Source organism: Malus domestica, chromosome 16 (assembly GCF_042453785.1).
Source record: "Malus domestica chromosome 16, GDT2T_hap1".
Taxonomy (NCBI): domain Eukaryota; kingdom Viridiplantae; phylum Streptophyta; class Magnoliopsida; order Rosales; family Rosaceae; genus Malus; species Malus domestica.
Window position 1 is genome coordinate 8,506,384 of NC_091676.1, and position 19,705 is coordinate 8,526,088.

General features: G+C 37.5%; 2 protein-coding genes across 2 annotated transcripts; one reads left to right on the top strand and one right to left on the bottom strand.

Moving 5' to 3' along the window:
* Positions 1-7,136: 7,136 nt before the first annotated feature.
* Positions 7,137-8,855, bottom strand: LOC103425535 (arabinogalactan O-methyltransferase 2). Its single transcript, XM_008363627.4, has one exon. The coding sequence runs from the start codon at positions 8,335-8,337 to the stop codon at positions 7,483-7,485; it is 855 nt and encodes a 284-aa protein (XP_008361849.3). The 5' UTR covers positions 8,338-8,855; the 3' UTR covers positions 7,137-7,482.
* Positions 8,856-14,269: 5,414 nt separating this feature from the next.
* LOC103403172 (non-specific lipid transfer protein GPI-anchored 1) lies at positions 14,270-18,593 on the top strand. Its single transcript, XM_008342003.4, has 2 exons — positions 14,270-14,733; positions 18,103-18,593. The coding sequence occupies exons 1-2, from the start codon at positions 14,388-14,390 to the stop codon at positions 18,318-18,320; spliced, it is 564 nt and encodes a 187-aa protein (XP_008340225.3). The 5' UTR covers positions 14,270-14,387; the 3' UTR covers positions 18,321-18,593.
* The last annotated feature ends 1,112 nt before the right edge of the window (positions 18,594-19,705 follow it).

A 19,705-nucleotide genomic window follows, 5' to 3' on the forward strand; every position in this document is an offset into this window, starting at 1 on the left:
AGGATCAAACAATCAGAAGCATCAATAGTTTAAATTTGAACAAGGGTAAGTAGCAATTCATAACCTCTAAACAGTAACAAATGAAGGATAATAATGTATGCCTTGCAACCCTAACCTAACGTTACTAAAGAAATAAAAGGAAGTGGCCCCTTACGAATGAGGATCCTTTTCGGATCCTCAAATCATGTCAGTTCATCATACATCGTGCGGTTAGAAATCATTTTAAATATTTTTTTTAAAATTAAATATGAATAATACCTAACGAAAACTGACTGCATGATATACGATGAACAGACACGATTTGAGGGTCCTCATGATCCTCACAAAGAAGATCCATAGAGGATCCTCCTGGGCCTTTTACCGCATTGGTGGAAAGAAGTTGAGCCCTTCCATGAAGGTGTGGATTCGAACCTGTCGGTGGCTAATCGAACATCTAATCTGACAAAATCTATCGTTTGACCAAAAAAAAAAAAAAAAAAAAAACCTAACCTAACCTGAAACGTAGCTGGGCTAAACCTTATTGGATATACATACTATATGCCAAGTCAGCATGCCACCTAGGCAAAATCATAAGTCATTGTAATTGAGATATAGTATAAAAGTAGGTATCTCTATGATATTTTGGTTAAGTCGGTCATTGTAAGAAAAACAGTTATCGAAATACATAAAGTCTCTTTCTTTCTTCTTCTTCAAGCTTTCACCTATAAGCATTCTAATCTTTCATGGATTTCTTCTGCATCATTCAATTCATTGTGTTAAGATGGTATCAAGAGCCAGTCTCGCCTGCGCGTTGATGCTGGGATAGATTTTATGGTGCTTCGCTTTGCTGATGAGGTGATTTTGTTCTTGAATTTTTCTTCGATTAGAGGTTACGATTGAATTTTTTTTTTAGAAATTGAGATTACGTTGAAGGCCGATGCCATATTAGACTGTTATATGAAGAATATATGATGATTTGTATGAAGGCCGATGCCAGAATTTGTAATTTTATGAAGATTGTGTTGATTCTTGAAGGCCGATGCCGATGTTGATGATTTTCTTTGATTCTTGCCCATTTTCTTCGTTCTGTGTTAGTCGTTGATCTTGTTCGTTGATTGCGTGCTTGATTTGGGTGATTCTTGTTTGGGATTTCTCTTGCCGCCTCAATTCGAATCTGGGTTTTTCTTGCTGACTTGTATTTGAGTTGATTGTTGTGCTCATCATGACTTCTGTAAAAATTGAGAGTCTACTGGGTATGCTTACTATCAAATTGAATGATGATAATTTCATCAAATGGAGTTATCAATTTTGTTCTGTTCTTCGTGGATATGATCTTCTTGATCATTTTACTGGAGACTCTGTCTGTCCTCTTAAATTCGTTCTCACCCCTGAGTTAGGTGTTACCAAGGAGATTAATGATTCATATAAAGAGTGGATTAAGACTGATATGGCTTTGTTAAGTCTTCTCATTGCTACATTAAGTGATGACGCAATTAAACATGTTGTGGGATGTAAAACTGCCTGTGAAGCCTGGACTGCATTACAAGACAAATATATGTTGGTTTCTAAAGCTAGTGTAAACCATTTGAAGGTTGAATTACATACTATGCAAAAAGGGGGTGATACTATTGATAAATATCTTCTGAGGTTAAAAGCTCTGAAGGATCAGTTACAAGCTGCTGGGGAAAAAGTGACTGATAATGATCTCATTATTGCTGCTTTAACAGGATTACCATCTGATTATGATATGATCCGTACTGTCATATTAGCTCGAGATTCACCAATCACTCTTAAAGAGTTCAGGGCACAGTTAATTGGGGCTGAGAAGACTATTGAGACTCGGGTGCATTCTTTAGTTCAGAATATGGCTGCCATGTATGTTAATGCTCCTCCTCCGCATGGTACTTCTGTGCATTCTGGTATGTCTAGTTCTTCAAGTAGTACCTCTTAACCCTCTTCTATTGGAAGTGCTCAGATCTATAATAGTGGCTATCAGTCTAGTGCTAATAATTTTCAGTCCACGAATCAGTTTGGTGGTGGTTCTCATGGTCATAGGCCTTTCCAATTTAACAATTACAGACCAAGAGGTAATGGTGGTTATAAACCAAGGTTTAATGGTCCGCGAAATGGTAATTCTTGGCAGTCTTGGTTTGGTAATTCTTCCAACAGATTTGACCCGATTCCAGAATGTCAAATTTGCCCCAGAAAGGGATATGTTGCAGTGACTTGTCTTTATCGAAATGAGGGTAATAATCCTCAATATCCTCAGGAATGTCAAATCTGTGGAAAACGTGGTCACATTGCTCTTAATTGTAGACATCGAGGCAATTATGCGTATCAGGGCAATCAACCTCCTCCTTCCTTGTCTGCCAATTATGCATATCAAGGCTTTCCTTCTATTTCTTCGTCTGATATGCCACTGTTTCATTCACCTCAGTTTCATGTGCATGTGAATTCCAATTCCTATGGTGCTTCCCTTGGTTCTTCTTCTCTAGTGGGGTTTCAAGCTATGAGTACACAGAATTCTGGTGAGGTTGCATTTACAGATTCATGGGTTGTTGACACTGGGGCTTTTCATCACATGACTCCGAATGTCACAGTCCTTAATCGAGCTACACCTTATGAGGGTACTAAGAAGATCATTGTTGGAAATGGTGAAGGTTTGGAAGTTACACATATTGGCAATGGAATTTTACAAACTCGGTCTCATGCTTTACATCTTAAACAGATTTTACATGTTCCTATGTTAACTGTTAATCTTCTTTCAGTCAAGAAGTTGTGTAAAGATAATCACAGTTGGTTTATTTGTGATGATGTTCAATTCTTTGTGCAGGACAAGGCAACATGGGCAATCCTCCACCATGGAAAGAGTAGCAAGAATGAGTTGTTCAAAATTCCTGTGCACATATTTCCTACACTACTTAATAAAGGGGTCCGACCTTCTGCATTTTTGGGACATGCTGTCAAAAGTTCTCTCTAGCATCAAAGACTTGGTCATCCTTCTAATGACATTTTAGTTGCTATGCTTAGAGATTCTGCTATATCTTGTCCTTCGGATGAAGTTGCAACCGTTTGTTTTCATTGTCTCAGTGGTTAAATGAGTAGATTGCCATTCTCCGATAGGATAGATAGGGTTGACATTCCTTTTTGTAAGATCCATAGTGATGTTTGGGGGCCTTCTCCAGTAGTATCACTTGAAGGTTACCGATATTATGTTTCCTTTATAGATGAAGCTACTAGGTTTGTATGGATCTATCCCTTAATCAATAAATCAGAAGTCTTTGGTGCATTTGTCAAGTTTTGTGCTTATGTTGAGAATCAATTTCATACAAAAGTTAAAGTATTCCAATCTGATGGAGGTGGAGAGTTTCTTAGCAATGCCTTTAAGAATTTCCTGGATACCAATGGCATTTTACATTTTGTTTCATGTCCATACACTCCTCAACAGAATGGATTGGCTGAGATGAAGCATCGACATCTTATTGAAACGGCTATTACTTTGTTATCAGTTGCCAACCTTCCTCACAAATTATGGTTTTATGCAATTTCTCATGCAGTGTTCTTGATCAATAGAATGCCCTGTAAAGTGTTACACATGTCTTCACCATTCAAACAATTGTTTCACAAGCCACCAGATTTATCTAGCCTGAAAGTTTTTGGTTCAGCCATATACCCTTATTTCGACCTTTAAATACGAATAAGTTGCAATCTCGATCTTCACAGTGTGTATTTTTTTGATACTCTCCAGGATATAAGGGTGCCATTTGTTATAACATTGCGACTCGGAAGATACTCATTTCTAGGCATGTCATATATGATGAAACTCTTTTTCCATTTCGTGTTTTGTCCGGATCTTCTAATAAGGGCTCAGGTCAGCAATGCCACCTAGGCACTAATAATCGACTTATAATTGTTCAGTTGCCTTCTCTTCAGTCTTCTGCACCGGTGGTTGAGAATGTTGTTGGAATGTCATATGGGCCATCCCTTAGTGAGTCCAGAGGTACACCATGGTCATCGCTCTGGATTTTCTCACGGTGCTGCTGCAAGTTCATTCAGTAGTGCACATGAATCAAGCTCAAATGCTACTCTTTCCAGTTCTCCTGCCTTGTTGCCTGTCCTTCAGCCTCCTCAGCTTGAAGATGTTCAACCATGTCTCAGTTCCTCTCCTTCCGGCATTCAAACAAGATTACGAACTGGAACCATCACTAGAAAAGATTATTCAGCTCTTAGTGCTCTTTTTCCAGAAGTTCACTCCTTAACTCTTGATGATGATCATCATTTTTCAGGAGGATTCACTTTCATTGCAGATATTACTGATGCCTCGGAACCATCAACCTTTAGACAAGCATCTCAAATTCCTCAATGGCAGAGAGCAATGCAGGAAGAATTTGATGCTCTGCAAACTCAAGGTACATGGGTTCTTGTTCCCAATTCTGGTGATAAGCATGTTATAGGCAGCAAATGGGTATATAACATTAAGCGGAATAGTGATGGTTCAGTTTTAAGATATAAAGCACGGTTGGTGGCACAAGGCTTTAGTCAAGAAAAAGGGCTTGACTATACAGAAACCTTTAGTCCAGTTGTTAGACATACCACTGTGCGATTGGTTCTAGCATTAGCTGCAACACATAAGTGGGATCTTCGGCAATTAGATGTCAAAAATGCTTTCTTGCATGGTGAATTACAGGAGGAGGTTTACATGAAGCAACCTCAAGGATTTGTCAATTCCCAGTTTCCCACTCACGTGTGTAAGCTAGTAAAGTCCTTATATGGTTTGAAGCAAGCTCCTCGAGCTTGGAATGCTAAATTTACCACTTATCTGCAAGCAATTGGCTTTGAAGCTTTGGTTTCTGATTCTAGTCTCTTTGTAAAGGTTGTTGATACTCATGTGGTTATCCTTCTTCTATATGTGGATGACATTATCATCACAGGGTCTAATACTCAATTAATACAATCTGTGATTCATACTCTTGGTGAAGTGTTTGACATTAAAGATATAGGGAAGTTGGCTTATTTTCTTGGTATTCAAATTACATATAAGTCTAATGGTGATTTGTTTCTCAATCAGGCTAAATATGTGAAGGATCTTATTCATAAGGCGGGCATGGATGATTGTAAGCCATGTTCCACACCATGTAAGCCTCACAATCAGGTCTTAACATTTGAAGGTGTCTTATTACCTGATCCTACTCTATATCGGAGTCTTGTCGGAGATCTTCAATATTTAACCTTCACACGTCCTGATATAGCCTTTGCTGTGAATACTGTGTGCCAATATATGAATGCTCCAACAGACATTCATTTAGGGATGGTTAAGAGGATTCTGCGATTCTTACAAGGTACTATACAGTGTGGTTTAACCTATATCTCAGGAGGGTCGTTACACCTACATGTATACAGTGATTCTGATTGGGATGCTGATTTGAATACTAGGAGATCCATTACTGGTTATGTTGTGTTTTTGGGAGACAATCCAATTTCTTGGCAGTTGAAAAAACAATCCTCAGTTTCTCGCAGTTCTACCGAAGCTGAGTATCGTGCGTTAGCTCATACTACTGCAGATATTGCTTGGATCAGACTTCTTCTTAAAGATCTGAATGAATGTTTGTCCTCTCCTCCTGTGTTATTTTGTGATAACCAATCTGCGATTGCTCTTAGTTTGAATCCAGTTCAACATTCTCGGATCAAACATTTGGAAACTGATTTTCACTTTGTTCGTGAACGTGTACAAAGTGGGGATTTATCAGTTCAATATCTCTGCACCAAGGATCAAATTGCAGATGTCTTAACCAAAGGACTTCACGGACCTGATTTTCTTCGGCATTGTTTCAATCTTAAGCTAGGATACCCTAGCTAAGATTGAGGGGGGGTATTGGATATACATACTATATGCAAAGTCATCATGCCACCTAGGCAAAATCATAAGTCATTGTAATTGAGATATAGTATAAAAGTAGGTCTCTCTGTGATATTTTGGTTAAGTCGGTCATTGTAAGAAAAACAGTTATCGAAATACACAAAATCTTTTTCTTTCTTCTTCTTCAAGCTTTTACCCTTAAGCATTCTAATCTTTCATGGATTTCTTCTGCATCATTCAATTCATTGTGTTAAGAAACCTGACCAAGTTCAATTACGGGGGCAGGCCACTTTTGGGCCGAAGCTCAAGTTACAATTAGCCAAGCCTATTAGCTTGGGTGTATAAATTCTTTTTTTTTCTTAAAACAAGCGGGATTTGAAGAGAATATTGCAAGATTTTAAGTGCATAAATGAATATTTTTAAGAAAATTTTAATGAAAAACTTTCGATATTATTCATTTTAATGAAAAATTATAATTTAACATTAAAAAATCAATTATGGTACTATTCATTTTACTATTTATTTTGTCATTATCGTTAAAACTCAAAGTTTTCCTTATTTTTAATCAATTAAACTAATAAATAAACATGCAATTCAAGAATTAAATTAAATTAATGATGATATGATCGGTCAAGCATATGCCCTAAGTCCTCGGATTATTCCGCGGTGTAACCCACACATTGCGACATTCCAGTTGACAAGGTCTTTACAATTAATTCACAAGCCTAAACATGAATCAAGGACCATACAATCTTCAAAAAATTAAAGTCGGAAAGTACCTAAAAAATTCGAACTCGCCATTATTGTTCTGTTGAGAGGTCAATTACTTTCGAATTTGGATTTTTTTTGTGAGGATTTTGAGGATCTGTAAATTGTGTTTGCTCATCGTATATCGTGCAGTTATAAATTATTTTAAATATTTTTATTTAAAATTAAATACAAACAGTACTTAATAAAAACTGATTGCACGATATACAATGAAATGACATGATTTACGAATTCTCACTATCCTCATCAAAATAATCCAAAGAGAATCCTGTAGGATTACTTTCCACCATTATCATTAATTAATTTAAATTATCTTTCTTTTCACCGATTATTCCAGGCCCACTAATCATTCCGTCAACTTATTAATATTTAAAAAAGAACAACCAAAAAACTAATAGAAATGTGTTTTAGGTAGATCGTGCAGTAAAAAATTATTATAATTTTTTTTATTAAAAATAAAATATAAACAATATCTAATAAAAATTAACTATACAATTTACGATTAACAGACGTAATTAGAAGATATTCGAGATCCTTACAAAGAGAATTCTCATTCAACTAATAATGAACTATCACATTTTATACATTATCATATTGTAAAAGCACTTCATGTTATTAATAAAATCTAATAGTGGAGATGGATGGGGGATTTTAAAATTTTCTAAGTGCAACGGTTTTTTTTTTTTTAACTTGACGAAGAACTAATTTCAACTAATCGGTCTATAATAATTAAAAAAATACATAAAAATACTGTAAAAACAGTTAAATTAAATAAAATTAAAATAATTCCTCAATAAAAAAAGAGAGAGAAAGCAGCGAGTAGTAACGAGTAACGCTTCTCCACCAATCCAAGCTCGCCGTTACGACCGCCGCGGGATTTAGCAAAAACGCGAGCCGTCACCGTGCGTCACGTTTGCGGCGGAGGGGATCTCGAAGTGCCACAGCCTCCCAACCGCCTTAACCAAAAACTTCCTGCACAGGAACTCATTCGCGAACGCCTTCTCCACCTTCCGATCCACATCGTGCAGGAACACGTGTGTCGCACCGGATCCCCGCCTCCTCCTCGCCATGACAGCTGCAGAGAAAATAGCCGCCATCCGCCCCGGCGCCTCCGGGAAATACCCGCGCGGCGCGTCGATCATGATCAGGTCCCACTCTTTGTCGTACACCTCGTCCGGCAGGTTGTGCAGTGCCAGCCTGCACTCGGTATTTCCGCGCAGGACCGCCTCGGACGGGGAGCACGACCGTTTGGAGCGGTACGAGGAAAGTAGTTTGTCCGCCTCCTTGAGCTGCGTGCGGTAGCGCACCGTCTGGGCCCGCAGCTGGGGGGCGTCCTTGAGGACGCTTTGGACCCACTTGGGATCCTCCTCCAGGAACAGCGTCGTGCCGCGTGGATTCAGGGAGGCCCACATGAGGGAGTCGAAGCCGAGGCCGAACACCAGGAAGTTGCAGGGGGCGCGGGACTTGAGGACCTGGAAGGACACGCCGATCTCTTTTCGCGACTGCTGCGGGGTCTGGCGCGACGTGGCGTAGTGGAGGATGGCCTGGATCTGGATCGCCACAGGCGAGTAGTTATCGTCAACGGCGCGTAGAAATGTTGGGCCGGCGATGGAGTAGAGGACGGAGGTGCCACCCTGGCAGAAGCTGGAGATGGCCAGCGCCGCGCCGATCAATAGAACCAGAGTCACGGCGAGAAACCCAGGTCTCTCGGAAAATGGACTCCGATTCTTCATGTTAAACTTTATAATAATATTACCAACAATAAAGATCCAAAACAAAAAAGTGAAATGGAAAAAGGTAAATCTGCAGTTGAGATTCTAGGTTCCGGTGTGCGGTGGTTTATATAAAGGTGGAGAGATTGGAAGGGGAGGGGAGGGGAGAAGGGGAGGGGGGAGTTTCGATGGGGACATTAATAAGATTATTAGTGCAGCAAAAACCAGAAACCTGTCTGCGGTTGCCTGGTCTGGTTTTTGTGGGTGCGCAAATCCCGTCGCGGGGTGGACGAGATGGGAACCTTCACATTTTTTAAATCTCCACATTTTTTTAAATGGCGCTCACTCTACTGACGACACGTGGAATTACTTACTGTTGGGGAACTTTTCTAATTGCCGGGTACTCAGGTACCGAATCTGTACTCATTTTTTTCATTTGGCTTTAAAAAAAATCAAAAATTCTTTGTTTTTTAAGTTTAAGGAAAATTAAATAACATGTCTATTATTATTTAAACAATAAAAAATTATAATAGTATCATTGGACAAAGCGTTTTTCCTTCTTGTTCCCCTCTTGCTTGCTCTTGTTTTGTTGCAAAGTGTTTTTCCTTTGTTGTGTGTGGATTTGGCGATGTCTTGATAAAAGTGGACCACGAGTGGCCAGAGAGTTCGTCCCTAGCCTCGAGTACATTGTGTCGTTGATTTCATACGTAACTTGAGGTTATTCTCCTTTTAACACGTTGTTGGAAACAGGTGATTGATCCAGGACGATTATGTCATTTTGAGTTCCTGGAACACCCAAGAAGGCATACCAAACCCATGTATCAAATGATGCCACCCCCTCTAAAATAACACTTTTTGTTGCTTTTCGATTTCTGAAATCTCCTTGCCATGAACTTGGGTTTTGCCATGGTCAATGCATGTAATCAATACTTCCAATCATGCCAGGAAAACCTCAAACTCAGCTTTCTAAGGTCCACCGGTGTGGGTCCACGAAGGTACTATGTGGTTTATAGTTGTTCAACTGTGTTGCATAACCTATTCAGGGACTTAAGAACAGTGGATTCTCACATCCTCGATATCTCATCAATCGCATCTACAAATGCCTCATACACAAGCATTCGCAAGGCAGCCATGACCTTTTATCAGGAAGAAAACCTGAATTATTCGCATTATTCTTCTTTTGAACAAAGTAATTAGCATGGTTGCAAATAACAACTATGATTTTGTTGAACAAATGTGGTTGCATCCTAAATATTCTAAGAAAATAATATGTTAGGTACAAACAATTTGGAATAAAGTAATCTTGCAATAGATTCTCACCTCGGGTTCCTCTGCCTTAGTTAAGGTTGGGTGCATAACCGATGCCTGAGCTACCTACTTCTTCGTTTTGGTGATTGATTGTTGTGACCACTTGCACCACTTGAAGCGTTGCTTCTCTACGCCTTCAGTGTTAGGCATGTCTCCTTTTTCGTTGTTCATCTTCTCATTTTTCTTTCTCATGCAACCTCCTCAAGTTATCCATTGTTGGAAGAACTTTGTTTTGTAAAAATGTACGAATTAAGATGAGTAAGGAGGATGGAGGAGGCTTGGTGTGAGTATATTTGGTGGTTTGAAGGGTTTTTATGGAGAAAAATGAGGAAATCATAAGATTGGATAATGACACGCAGCACGACAAGAATGGTCGAGAATGTTACCAAAAATCAGAGCAGATATTACGAATGGATAATGACACGTGGCACTATATGAAGGGTTGCGAATCTTAGCAAAAGTCTATGACGATAATGACACGTGGAGGATAAGACGAAATAAGCATTAAAAAATTAAGAAAAAATGTATTTGTTAATAGTAATCGCGTTTGTCCTTGCCTTTTCTCCTTCCAAAATGGTGGACTTGCACAAAGGCAATTATTATTTGGAATGAATAGTAAGAGCAATTTTGTTGCCCTTACCCTCCAATTGTCATTGCCCTCTACCAACTGGTAAAGATGCTCTTAGTCTACAAAATTTACACTAATATAGACTAAAATTTTAAGAGTAATACTAGGGAGACTACATTTGTAAACAAAATTTTATAAACTAAATGACATGAAAGTTAATGACTAAAGTATTACTCAAGCGTTGATAAACGTGCTCAATTCTATTGGGGACACAACATTTAGTTTGCAAACTTAGTCTACAAATTTAGTATCCCAAGCATTACCCAAATTTTAAACCAAATTTGCAAACAAAATGATATGTCACCAATAAGAAATAAGCATGTTAATCAACATTTAAGTAATAATTAAATCATTAACAACCACATCATTTGGTTTACAAATTTAGTTTAAAAAAAATTGGTCTCTCTAGCATTATTCTTAACTTAAATGAAACAGGAAATTGCATTGCCAAACTCTGTCTTACGTAAAGTTGCTAGAGTACCCTTAACCTCCGAATTTGAAATCACTGCTTATATACTTGGTATTGACCATAATTTACAAGACTATTCTTTAATTTTAATAAGAGCGGTTTGATTAGATCCAATTAAATGAAACTGTTGGTTTTTTTTTTTTGGTCAATAGAACTTTCATTACAATAAAAACTAGTACAAGGCTTAAAAGGAACCTGATAAACAACAACAAATAAAATAAAAGGCCTAAGCAAAGTGAGAGCAGCAACCTAAGATACAACAGGAAGCCCTCACAAACTTAGGCCCATAGGCTGTGATAACAAACAACAAAAAAATCCTAGTCTCAAATAGCATAAACCAGACCGTTGCCGCCACATTCTCGGAGCCAAACTCCGAACCAAGAGAATAGACTTAAAAATTTGGCCTAATCGGATAAATGGTTCCCGTGGTCATAAGGTATTCGGAAGATAACCTTTGTGGTAAAAAAATTTGGATTTAAACCCTTGTGATCTAAGTCTGTTATGATTTATGCCCTTCTGTCATTCATCCGTTAAGCTTGATAGAGAAAATACCACATTGAGGGACGACAAAGTCATCGGTCTTGACCCGCAACACCTCATCCGGTGACGCGCCGTCGACCATGGAAAGTAGGCAGGAGCAGAAACCCCTGGTGATCTCGAAATCGATGTCAGCCGTGAATCTCATGTTGCCCTCCTCGTCCATTTCGGCTCGCAGCCACACCCGGGCGATGTAACCCATGACCCAGTTCGAATCAACCCAACCTGAGTCATCAAACAGCGAGAATGTAAGCTTGGGAGAGTGAGAAATGTGTACAAACTCGTTGGTTGAATTGGGTGAGTCTATTGGGAGGTTCCAGTCTGAGCTTCTTCAGCAGATGCCTCTACATCGTCTGTGTACTGTGTGAGTTCTAGAGTGAGAGAGAGTGAGAGAGAGGAAGAAAAAATTAGGGTGAGAGAGGGGTGGTGGTCCACTGGTAGAGGGGATGGGCGGAGTAACGGCGAAGGTTTTGGCAGAGCAAATAGATGGTTGAGAGGGGAGAACATGAGTGATTTAATGGGTTGGGATTCAAAGACGGCGGCGTTTGGATGCGTTTGAGGGATTTGAAGGGTGTGGGCTAGAGAGGTGGTCGGAAAGTGCTGAAGTTGAAAGGGGGTGACTTGTCAAGCTTAACGGATGAATGACAGAAGGGTATAAATCCTAACAGACTTAGACCACATGGTTTTAAATCTAATTTTTTTTACCACAATGGCTATCTTCCGAATACCTTATGACCACGAGGACCATTTATTCGATTAGGCCTAAAAATTTTATAAACCCATCTGCTCGGTTTGCATACCCCAGTGTCTACTTAAAAGAAGCTTCTAGCCTTCTACAGTGCAGGACTTTTTGTTTTGCTTTTTTTTTTTTTTGAAGGTTTTGGTATTTAGACGGATGAAACATCAAAATAAAGGTACAGTCGAAGTGATCAGCACAGTATGCAAATTCAAATAACATGAACAACAAATATTAGTACATAATATTTTTGTTATACTAAAATAACGAGAAAATACAAATTTCATATAAAGAATGAATACTCGTATTTTCTCAAAACTAAACAATGAAATCCAACTAGCCTCGTTCGGGTATGAAAAAGGTGGTTAACCGTAATTCGCTACCAATTGTTCTTTAAAAAAAAATAGTGAGTTAGAAATTGGAATACTCTTGGCCACGGGGGTGGAGACTTTTTAGCCGCGGATGCAGTCTGGCTGATTGTCCCAACCAGTCCTGAAATTATAACTGCAATTATTGTTGGTGCATGATTGGTAGGCAAAAAGTTAGAAAGAAAATGAGATATCAAAAGGCAACAAACATGCAATGTGGGGGTAGTGGTTGGTATGTTATATCACAAACTTTTGTAGTAAAAAAAAAAGATGTGGAGTATTGCCTTGGAAGAGTCCGGTAGTCCATGAATAGTAGTGTCTTATGAGAATCTAAACATAATAGCAATTTTCTTTTACGGTTTCTACCAACCAATATATATATGAGGTACTTAAGGGAAAGGATTTTGTTTTTTGTTTTTTTAAATGGGACAAGTTGTGGGTCTATATTACATCGAACTTCAACGATCCGAATCATTTATTTTTTCAAGTTGCACCCTTTAGATCATCCTTGCAAAATATTAGTCAAATCAAAAATATTTGAGACATCTAACTGAGTTCAAAGAAATCAACGAACTCTTTGTTGTATGGGAAACAATGAAATTTCATTCTAATAATTAAATAGATAAATGATTTTCGATCGAATTTAATTTTTGCAATGATGATTTATGAATTGAGCAAAATAGACAATTCAGATAGTTACAATTCGATGTGAAGTGGATCTTACAACTAATTCCCATTTATTGAACAAAAATGGAGATCTCTTTGCATAAAATTTAGGGATGTGCTATCCACACATTCTTTTTTATTTCTCACACATTTTTCTAATTTTCAATCGCCGGATCAAATGAATTAAAGAAAATAAAATGACATAAATTAACAAAAAATATGTGATAAATAAAAAGAGAGGTGTGGATAGCACACTCTAAAATTTAATTCCTACCCTCCAACATGCAAAAAATAAAATATGTAAACCTGGATCGGTATAGTTCAATCACATACTAATTTTTTATGAATAAAATGAACGAACCGATCGATTTTCAATTTCAGAGGAAAGCAGACATAATTATGGCCATGACTGACTGTGAAAGGGCCGTACAGATGACTTTGCCAAAGCTCTTGGCTCCACGGTAAGACATGTTCCGACTTTCATGTGAACATGGGCTTAGCTTAGGCCCTACCAAAAACCAAACATTTCTTGGGCCTTTAGGGGCCCATCATCAATCATTGTTGTTGTCGTATTTTAGTCTGAGCCGTTGGATCATTGAACGACTCCCGAGAAGGAAATCATTTAAACCCTCCGAATCTCGCACATCGCGGAGCTTCCACGTGGCCAAAGGCTACAGCTCACTTCACCAAAAGCAAAACCTCATCTCATCAAGTGCACATTCCTACAGCTCACTTCATTAGAAGCTATTAAATGCGGCCCAACTACCCCAATGCGCCTCCGTTCATAACGTCTTAAAGTCGGTCAGAAAAACAAGAGAGATCTAACTTGGTATGATAGGAGGAAATAGTAAAAAATATATAAAAAGTTCAAATAATTGTGTAAAAATTGTCTCCCTATAGGTCTTTAATTGTCTTCTTTGCATGCAAATCTCCTTTATCAGAAAGGAGTAATACTAGAAATATTACATTTACGTACCATATGATGTTGTAAATAATGTACATAACTAATATTTTATTATTATCAGATAAATTCATTAATCCACCTAACGCGTATACAATATTTATTATTTTAAGTGATGTGCAAATGTGATATCAAAATATGACCTCTTTAACATTTTTTCTCGTAAAACAAAATTGCCATTGGATAAACATCACGATGGTCGATGCCACCCGAAGCTGACGTGGACGGTCCAGATTGAACGTACTCAACACCCAGCTCACATTCATTAAATGAGCTACTTATACAAGACCTGCTTCAATGAGCTACTTATACAAGACCTACTCTGAGATTTCCAGAGTATCAAATCTCACACGCAAAGAAGAAAATACAAGATTCTTGAAATATAGCTCGTTGAGAAGATGATGAGGAAAATGATTGCGGTGTTGTTCTCCGTTTTCGTCGCCTGCGCTTCTGTTGGCGACGTCAGAGCGGCAGCGCCAACGGTGGCGGAGAAGTGCAGTGACAAGTTCCAGAAGGTGGCGGTGTGCTTGAGCTACGCGACAGGGAAGGCGGAGACGCCCACGAAGGAGTGCTGTGATTCGGTGAAGGGGATAAGGGATACTCAGCCGGAGTGCCTGTGTTACGTCATGCAGCAGGCGAACAGCGGGAGCGAGGAGATTAAGAAGATGGGGGTTCAGGTGGCCAAGTTGCTTAAGCTCCCCACTGCATGCAGCTTGAAAAACGCCACTGCCTCCGATTGCCCTAGTAAGTTTTAAAACGGTATCATTTTAGGTTTACATGCCTGCCTGTCTTGATATATTACTTTTCTTTAATACAAATCTTGGAGAAAATTTTAATTGTGACTGTAACACGGTATTTTTATGTAACTGGTAGGAAATTTTATTTTTTAATTTATTAATTTTTTTAACACACATATCCTATCATTTGTATAGTAACACGTGATGTACTACCTCGTATGCTGGTTACACTGAAAAATATCTCTAAATCTTGAGTTGGATTTGGACCAAGTTAAATCACAAATAGTTATAATTATTTATCGAACTCAAAACCATGTGAGTGAACTAAACATGAGATCAGTACAAGTATTGTAACTAGGTATTAAACTTGTCAACGAGTCAAATTTAGGACATTTCACTTGTAATTGGGAGGGATACTCATAGACTTCGTTAAATAAGGTGCATGCAGTGCTTGGAAGGACCAAATACTAGTAAGTGTAGATTTTTGTTTAGTTAATGATGGTGGGATATTGCATATTACCTCTTAACGTCTTAAATGAACATAACAACAAAAATTGCAAACGGAAAGGCGGAAAAAGAAAAAGGAAAACAAACAACCCCGTCAGTGATCATTTGATCTATGACATTCAGTTTTTTTCTTCTCTTAAATAATCAAACTAAGTCGGTTCATTTGTTAAAAGCGATGCAATTTAGTTTTACGTATCAAAATAATATGATTGATGAAGTAGGTGATGCTAGAACATAAACCGTGTTTTGTCAATTTTTTTTATTCCAAGTCTCTGACATGAGTCCCATATTCTGAGAAACAGGATGATACACCACGTGTCACTATGTAAATAATAGAATATGTGTTTTAAAAAATAAAAATTGTCATTACTTATATAAAAATAAGTAGTGTACCATTTATGTTCCCATCATAATAAAAAATTTCTTTCCAATATGAACTCATTTCGTAATACGTGACATAGGGGAAAAAAGTTGAGTGGATCCCACCACTTGAGGGTGTGAATAAAAAAAATGGGAAATTTGAAGTTTGGATTTAAAAAAAAAAAATCCTTTTCGGGTAACATTAAAGAGATTATCTTTACAAAACATGTTTTATAGATCACGTGATTGTTGATTGTAGTTTTTTTTTTTCTCTCTAAATCATTGTGTTATTTTGTTTCCACATTATATAATTTACAAAATATAATTATTCCTTGTATTTTTCTCTTTCATTTATGGGCTGCTGCATGGGTTAGGCAATTGACATGTTGACGCCTCAAGGCTCAAAACACCTTATGCCCTACTATACCTGTCGCATATGGGGCACGAGGATTAATAAGGAATATGATTATATTCGGATTTTTTTTGAGAAGATTTTAAGGATCAATTTATCTTATCCGTTCATCAGTCATCTTGTGGTGAAAAATTATTTTGAATTTTTTTATTTAAAATTGAATACAAACAGAACTTAACGAAAGCTAACCGCATGATGTACGATGAATGATTAAAGATGAATTGATTCCTAGTATTATCAGCAGGAGCATCCTCATCCGATTAATAAGCCATTGCTCCAGCCCACTAGTGGAGGCAGTTAAGGACTGCACTAGTCCTAGGCCTACCTTGACTTAAAAAATAAGATTAGTATTACACCTATTTCAATTTCTATTGCTTTGCAACCCTTCTCAACAATTACAACAAATTCAATCATTATTTATTTTTCATCCAACATATCTCATCCCAAAATTCAGTATATATTTTAAATGGTTATTTATCACAAAGGGTATTGCTATCCATATGTCATTTTTTATCTTCTACACACCTATGTTAATTTATGTCACTTGAACTTCTTCAATTCATTCAACTGTCAAAGATTGAGAGGTGTGTGTGAAGGTAAAGAGATGTGTGATAGCACCACCCTATCACAAATCAATAACATTTAAAATAAAATTCATCATTCCCTTTTAATTAAAAAAAATTCGTCTTTCACATATGCACTGGCAGATTTATTCCCTATTTTTCTTGAATTTCATATATTTAACCATTCCAAATCCCAAATTTATTGAAGAAAGAGCAAGAAGGTATGTAATACTTTATTATTCTCTATAAAACATTTGTTTCTATTCTATCCCACCTTGTACTTGAGTTTTAAGGTTTCCAAAATTTTTATTAGTTCTCTATATTGAGTTTAATAATTCTTTCAATAGTAGTATTGATGATATCATGCAACAGTTTCAAAATATGAAATTCGTCAAGAATAATTATAATTACTATGAATAGATAAAATTATTTAAGAAAAATTAATGAAAATGATTTTAAAATTTTGAGTTTTAACAATAAGGACAAAATAAAGGGTAAATGAATAGTACCATGATTGATTTTTTTAGTGTAATAATATGATTTTTTGTTAAAGTGAATAGTACTGAAAGTTTTTTTGTTAAAATTTCCAATTATCTATGCATATGTTAATTTTGACAACTTAATTATTTGGATATATATTTTTTGATGTTTTGCATTATTAATTTTATTTATGATGTTTTGTATTAGTAATTTTATAACCACTATTCAATTAATCTTATTTGTGAGAGGTCTATTCTCACAAGAAATCCTGACTCCACCACTCTAGCCTCCAACTACTGACCAGAAATATGGCTCACATATGTACGGTCACTGTCAGCGGTAGATAGCCATTAATTAGGTTGAAAAGTTGATTGGCTCTTTATTAGATTGAAAAAGTACAATGATTGTCTGCCCTCTTTGTTCTCATGCCCTCCTGTAACTTCCTATTTTGTGTGATCACGGTTAAGTCACGTCAACATTTTATATTATTTTTTTATAGAGATAATAAGATAAAAATGAATAGTAATATAAAATGTTGACGTGACTTAACTGTGACCACACAAATAGGAGGGCATGGGAGGGCCGGGAACAAGGAGGGTAGACAATCCTTGTCCGTTGAGAAATGCTCAAAAGTGGAACTCTTCATGGACTCTTTGTCACAAGAAATTTTTAATTGTGATGGAAACACAAGTGGTACACTACGTGTTTTAATATGAGTGGTGGGAAGTTTTATTTTTTAAGTTATTAACTTTTAAACACACATATCTCATCATTTGTACAGTGACACGTGTTGTATCACTCCGTATACTGGTCACACTGGAAAATCTCTGCTCTGCCACTTCACAGTTTAACTTTAAATTCCGTGCTAACATTATAAAACATTACGCTAAAAACATGAAGTAACTGAGAGTCCGAGAGTCTCGCTTTTGAGAAAGTTTTCTTAGCATTTCTCTATTATATTAGGGTCTCCTAATTAACCTTACTTAATGTGCGACACAAATATCTTAATGCTACCTCATTAATGACTTTGCAATATTGTGGTTTGAATGGCCAGAGCTTTTAGGCATACCTGCGGGCTCACCTGAGGCTGCTGTCTTCACCAATAATGCATCATCAACAGCAACTCCCACTACTGGATCCGGCGGACAACAATCGGCACCGGAAAAGGCCGACAATTCCAACGGAGTTATAAAGCTTGGACCCCAGCATGCTGGTCTGAAGGCAATGGCTGTGGCCATCGTTTTCTTTGCATTCCCTGCTCTCTATGTTTAGCTAGCATCTGATCAGAAGATGAAGGTTCTCTAGTGAGGAGTATTTTACGTCCTTTTTGTTGGTCGTTTCTGTGTGATCTTTTTAGGGTTGTTAACATTTGATTGCCTATGCGGTAATTTGTTGTTTCCTTGGACTCGGTATCTACGTTTTGTGAACTGCATGGTGTAGTTGCCCACTTTGGCAGACTTCTAATGGTATTGAGTTTAATGTTCATTTGTTGTGGTGGGAGCAGATTAGTATTTATCTGAATCATCAAACATTTGAAGCAGTAAATATTTGAATCGTCAAACAAGTTTCCTTATCTAAATTGCGGAAAGAAAATACAACGAACTCAGGTGCACAGGAGAGCATCTTCTTTCTCTAATTTTGGCTATGCTCACATGTACATAGAAAATGACAGGAGGAGAAAACTGTGTGCAGAAACAACTTTTGAAAACGCCAATAGGAGTCGTGCTGTATATTCAGGGAACAATGAACTTTTAAATAAATTTGTGCCTTGGAATTCAAATTCTATGAGTAAATGGTCCTCTAGTGGCTCAACTGCTCAAGCCAAAGAGAAAGTAAAGGCACCAAAATATACTGTTTCTCACACCGCGGCAGCTGACAAAGAACAAAAGTATCAAGGGGTGTTTGGCACTTCACAATAATTTTCACAGCCAAGAGTTAATCTTTACCTCTGTAAATTGAGTTTCTCTACTGTTTAACTAGCTTGCGGTCATTATTTTGTACTGATGGGAAGTGGGGAGCATGTACGTCATTTGGCTGGGAACGGCGCCACCGGTAATTGCCATTAGTCCAAACTCCCTGCAGTCAAAAGTCAATAGGACTGCATGTGATACCATGTCAGCCTGAGAGGCAGATTGTCTGCTCTTCTGTTTAGATGTTTTTCACATCTCCTTTTATTTTATGCGGTCACGGTTAAATCACGTCAATATTTTATATTAATTTTTTATAAAGATAATAAGATAAAAAATAATAAGAATATAAAATGTTGACGTGACTTAACTGTGACCGCACAAATAGGAAAGGATGGGAAGGGCAAACAAGAGGACAGACAATCTGCCTCCGTCAGCCTGTCCAAGGAGCAGAACTGAGCACTAGCATTAACCTCTGTCCAATTGTAACGTTGCAAAGACAGAAAATGCATGTACTTCTCTTGTATAAACTCGATAAAAACACTTCAAACTCAATATTCCGAAAAATGTTTGGTTTACTATATGTTCATTGATGTCACCTAACCTATGCGGATTTTGACAGATCGTGCTCCACTCGATGAGCTAATGCAGTTCCAACGTGCCCAAATGCCAGAGGTGAATCCGTTCACGATATGTAAGACCAACACCATTCGAAGGTTGGTGTCCTTTCTTGCTTAGAACAATCATGTT